At 33.0% G+C, this 4,910-nt stretch overlaps 1 protein-coding gene across 1 annotated transcript; it reads left to right on the forward strand.

The window, feature by feature from the left end:
* Positions 1–2,671: 2,671 nt before the first annotated feature.
* On the forward strand, positions 2,672–4,605 carry LOC119677027 (mucin-2-like; the record flags this gene model as incomplete). Its single annotated transcript, XM_038088294.1, is given in 3 exon segments — positions 2,672–2,761; positions 2,916–4,432; positions 4,479–4,605. Coding segments are annotated over 2 exon segments (1,437 nt in total).
* Between the last annotated feature and the right edge of the window lie 305 nt (positions 4,606–4,910).

The following is a 4,910-nucleotide window of genomic DNA, read 5'->3' on the forward strand; positions in this document are numbered from 1 at the left end:
CATCATGCCGGTTTTCGCATATAGCTTCAGAGCTCTGTCACTTATGTATTTTTTTACCCAATCTATTTTAAGGTTTTTTAGCATGATACTTTGAAGAGCCTTCGGATAGCCTGATTTTGAGGAACTTGTAGCTCTTGGATAGTAAAGTCGACAGGTTTGCTATACTCGACACAAATGCTGGTCTAATTATCTGGCTATAGATCAGCTTTCTGTTCTTCGCGCTAAGGTTGTTGTTGCTATATAAAAATTTAAAAACCCAAATTTTATTGTTCTTTATCAAAGTTTAGAAACTAATAATTTAATAATTAATTTTTGAACAATTGTAAAATTGTGCCAAACTCTCTAAGTCCCACTTGTAATTTAGTGATCGACCATCTGGGACGTCAATTATATGCAACAATTTTTTCATGGTGATTACTTATATATATCCGAAATGTGAGATATGGATCTTTTTAATGCAATGCGTGAGTCGTGTTTTGGTTAATAGGCGTTGCACGACTCTTCAGATCAAGTTTGTGTCCAGAGATTCTCGTTAGAGATATATTTTTAGGTGTACCTCAACATAAAATTTTTCATACAAATTATGTTGTTCCATTTATCTATGGGTTTTTGTTTTTTTTTGTTAATCTTTTTAGAGTATTTTAGATACTATTTTGTGGGCTGTTGTGGGTTTTAAATCAATAGGATTTTTGGGCATTTTCCGAAAAATGATTAATGTAAGTTATTGGTACATTACATTCTGTTGATTATCTTTAATATAAACTACATATATTAGTGGTTTTTACTATTGTTATCAAATAATTAATAATTTTTATAGAAGAGTTATTTTTGGTTTATAAGTCAATAGGAATATACTCATTTTCATAATGGATCAAGTCCCTGATATTCAACACACGTCTGATTCAGTTAAGTGCAACACTTCATGAAATTTTATATGGTGAATCGAAAAGTATGTATCATCCAGAATTGATGGGTTATTAAAAATAATTTAATTAGCTTATGCCTTATAGCTGTTATAAGCTGTGTATTTGTATTGAAAGCAATTCCTTCAGTGAAGACATTTAATTCTACTGTTATTTCATAGAAAATATGAATATCAAACAATGTTCTTTTTACTTGAACTACATTTTCTAAGAAAATAGAAAGAAAATTTTAAGTCACAAGAATAAATATTTTTTAATTATCTTCCTTTCCTGTATCTTCCCTTTAGGAAGATACACTTCAATCCGTTAAATCAATTATACAAGGATATTGTTTTGAAAGAATTGAAGGTTTGCTGTTTTTAATAATTAAGTGAAAAAAATTTTAGGGGATTTAATAATAAGCTTATCACTCTACAGTGTTAAATACTTTTATTTTGTTTTTTCTTATTATAACTTACTTATTATAACTATAACTTATATTATTATTTATTTATTTCCTAAAATTTCACTAATCAATATTTCAATAAATTTTATTATTTAGTTTTATAAGATTTTTATTGTCCAATATTTCAACTATAATCTACAGTCATCATCGGGGAACTATACATATAGATACATTGTAATTAATATTAAGGTATACATTACATAGAAACAATCATAAATTACATTTACATTGAAACATGAAACATACATATGTATTTGGAAAATATACAATACTTTAAAAGAAACATAAAATTAACATATATATAAGAAAAATATATTTGTCCTCTTCCGGATTTGTCGAAGGTGTTTTTATACACCTGAGCACAGTGTTGTATGTCTGATTCTTTTTATAACCAAGGTGATAATATTTTCGTAAGAAAGAAACTCTATTGCAAGGCAGCCTCAGGTCTTCAAGAAACATTCATGCCAAAAAACAATAAAGCATAAGTTCCGAGATTGCATTTATGGTATATTTGTTATCTTTGATTAAAATCGAATGGATATCATTACTTAATGATTCTAGTTACTTTGCTTGATTATATTTATAACAGTGGTGTTCTAACTGCAAAATTTGACAATGATATGCGCAACATATCAATTTTTTTTTAAAGAAGAGAGAAACTAATATTGTAACAAATATTAGAATTAGATTTATTTTGAGAATGAAAAGCGGAAAAAATAGTGATACCATGCTTTCATAGATTACCATGCTTTGTTGCCTGGTGGGACCAGAGCGGTATTGTTCACTATGAACTCTTTAAGGGCACGTGATCTCAGAGCAGTATTTCAGCAATTTCGAGAAAACTAGAATATAGCTGGATGAATAGTTTGTCGCAAAAAACAAACACTATTTCTGGCACGGTATTCATAAACTACCTAAAAGATAGGTTCAAGGTTTAGAAATTAATGCCTAAAACTTGATGGAAATTGATGGTTTTCTTCACTAAGAAAAATGGAAAAAACGTATGTGTTAGTATTCTAACAATATTCCCACAATATGTCAAGGATCTCATAAGACGCCAAAAAGATTAATGTTAAAACAGATTGTACCTTACTTGTTCTGGAGTTTACTTTCCGAAACCACCTCTCTGTGTTTACAAATATATAAAACAATCTTTTTAAAATGCAGTTTACAACTGCATAATTTAATTGAGTTATTACAAAAGGACATTAAAATAAATTTGTTTTAATAATAGTATATAATTTTTTCGTAAACCAGTTAGTAATAAATTTAATAACATATGGTCTCCTTTCCTTTCTTTCAGATACTACCAACATGCAACGTTCCAAATGACGACACGAAAGTACGAAGGATAGCGCGTGTGGAGTGGAGTTTTATATTTTGTAAATCAAAAGTACGTTTCCGATAGATACTATTTAGTATTGTTACTCGTATAAAAAATTACAAAGATAAAAATTTCATTCGTATTATGTGTTGTGCAAATATTATTTGATTTTAAATTCACGCAATTTAATTTTATTTACTTAATTAACTTTATAATTTTTTAGCAAATTAAAAACTTTTTGCAGAGGTATTATATATCGTTTAATTTAAATTGACCGCGATTGTTTTTCATACGATTGTTTATAATTTTTATAAGAGACATAGACTTATTAATATTATTACTAATTTATATCACGTAAAAATTATTTGATTACGAATACGTTATTTGAGAAAATTTATGTAGTCGCCATGTCACATGGGGGCGGCCAGGAATGTATGTAATATTTCCAGCTGATGAACTCATCTTGATGACATACGGTGCCGCTATACCACGTCACAAACCGCGACCAACTCTTGACTGCCTGCGCGAACCACAAGTGCCAATTGGTTTTTGCTCCAATACCATAACCCCTGTTACCGCAACCATAACCACAACCGACGACAACACTAACTACGACAAAACAAATATTGCTCTTGCAATACCAGCAGAGACAACAGAAAGTATAACTGCAAATTGTGTGCAAACAAATATAACTGCATATGACAATCTACATCCATTGTCAAGTTTCGAAAAAGCACAAAATATAACGCAATCATTACCGCCTACACCGACTCGTATTACAGCACGTACCCACTTAACAAGATCAACGCCAAATTCATTTAAACGAGATAGTTTACAAAGTATACGTGCACCTCAAGCGACACCAGCCGCACAGCCACATCAACTCTCATTACAAGGAAATAATAAGACAAATTCAGTGCCGAACAAGTTGCCAATGTATAATGATACAAATATGAGCAATACACCGGGGGAACAACAGCAGCAAACACAGACTAGAACGGGTACAAGGCGGCCTACGCTAACAAGAAGTTCAGCGATACGTAGCGCCACACCAGTACGTGCCAACACACCACAACGTAGCTTTGACACTTATTATGCGAACGATAACAGAAGTGATATGGGCGCCACTTATAGTGGCGCACCCTCAGTCGATTATCCTACAGGTCTACTTAACACAGCTCGTGAGCGTAGCCCGAGTATATTTCTAGAACCACCATCACCTGATCCTACACAATTGACTATTGGTCCTGGTTGGGGACGTCCAATGTCACCAATGGATTTGCCACCTCCACCTAAGTCACCACCCAATAGCAGTAAGTCTCGTTTGAGACCAAAACTACATATACCACTTGGTCGGTTGGGTCGTTCAACTTCAACCGAACAACGTGAATCGCAACGACTGAAGGAAGACTTACAGTTGCATGTTGAAAACCCCATCTTCAACAGCGAAAATCTACGACAACGTAATTTCGATGCATTTTTTGAATCTGGAGAACCGGTATATAAATTGCAACCGAAAGCGCCTAATTCTGCACCATCAGAAACAGCATCGATTTCAACGAACTATTCACCGATTTTAGGTAACCATAGCTCGGCTAGCAGCAGTGGCGGACTCTTCGCACGTACACCGCGTGAAGAAAAGGCTTTAGCAGCGCGTTCGAAAAGCGCCGAAGTATATGAAACCCCACGAGAGGCGCGTGCGGCGTCCGTGGGTGGTGGTGTGCCCCAGAAAGGTGACAGGTGCCCCCAAAATATATTTATTTTAATTTACTGAAATTGTTTACAGTTTGGCAGCTTTACAAGAAGCAAAAGAAAAAAACAAATTTTGCATAACAAAGAGTAAAACAAATCTAACAATTCGTAAAATAATAGAAGTTCTCGGTTTGACAATGCCACGTTACGTTACTGTTTAAAAGTTTTTCTAGTTCTTTAACAACTTTGTGATTAATTTTATTAATTTCATGTTTGCTATTTCTTGAGATGCATACCGCTACCCCAACCAGTCATATGGCACAGCCAAATTTTTTTTTAAAATTGTTTATATTGAAAAAAAAAAGAAAATGTGAGCATATAACTACTAAGAATATAAAGCAGGAAAAAAGAATTTCGAAACAGGAAATGCAACAAGTCATGCTTGTTAAATTACAAGGACCTGTGCAACAATTCCTTGCTTCCATGCACATAAGACAGACATAAGTCACCAACAGCAATAATCGCA

This window comes from Teleopsis dalmanni, chromosome 2 (assembly GCF_002237135.1).
Source record: "Teleopsis dalmanni isolate 2A chromosome 2, ASM223713v2, whole genome shotgun sequence".
Classification (NCBI taxonomy): domain Eukaryota; kingdom Metazoa; phylum Arthropoda; class Insecta; order Diptera; family Diopsidae; genus Teleopsis; species Teleopsis dalmanni.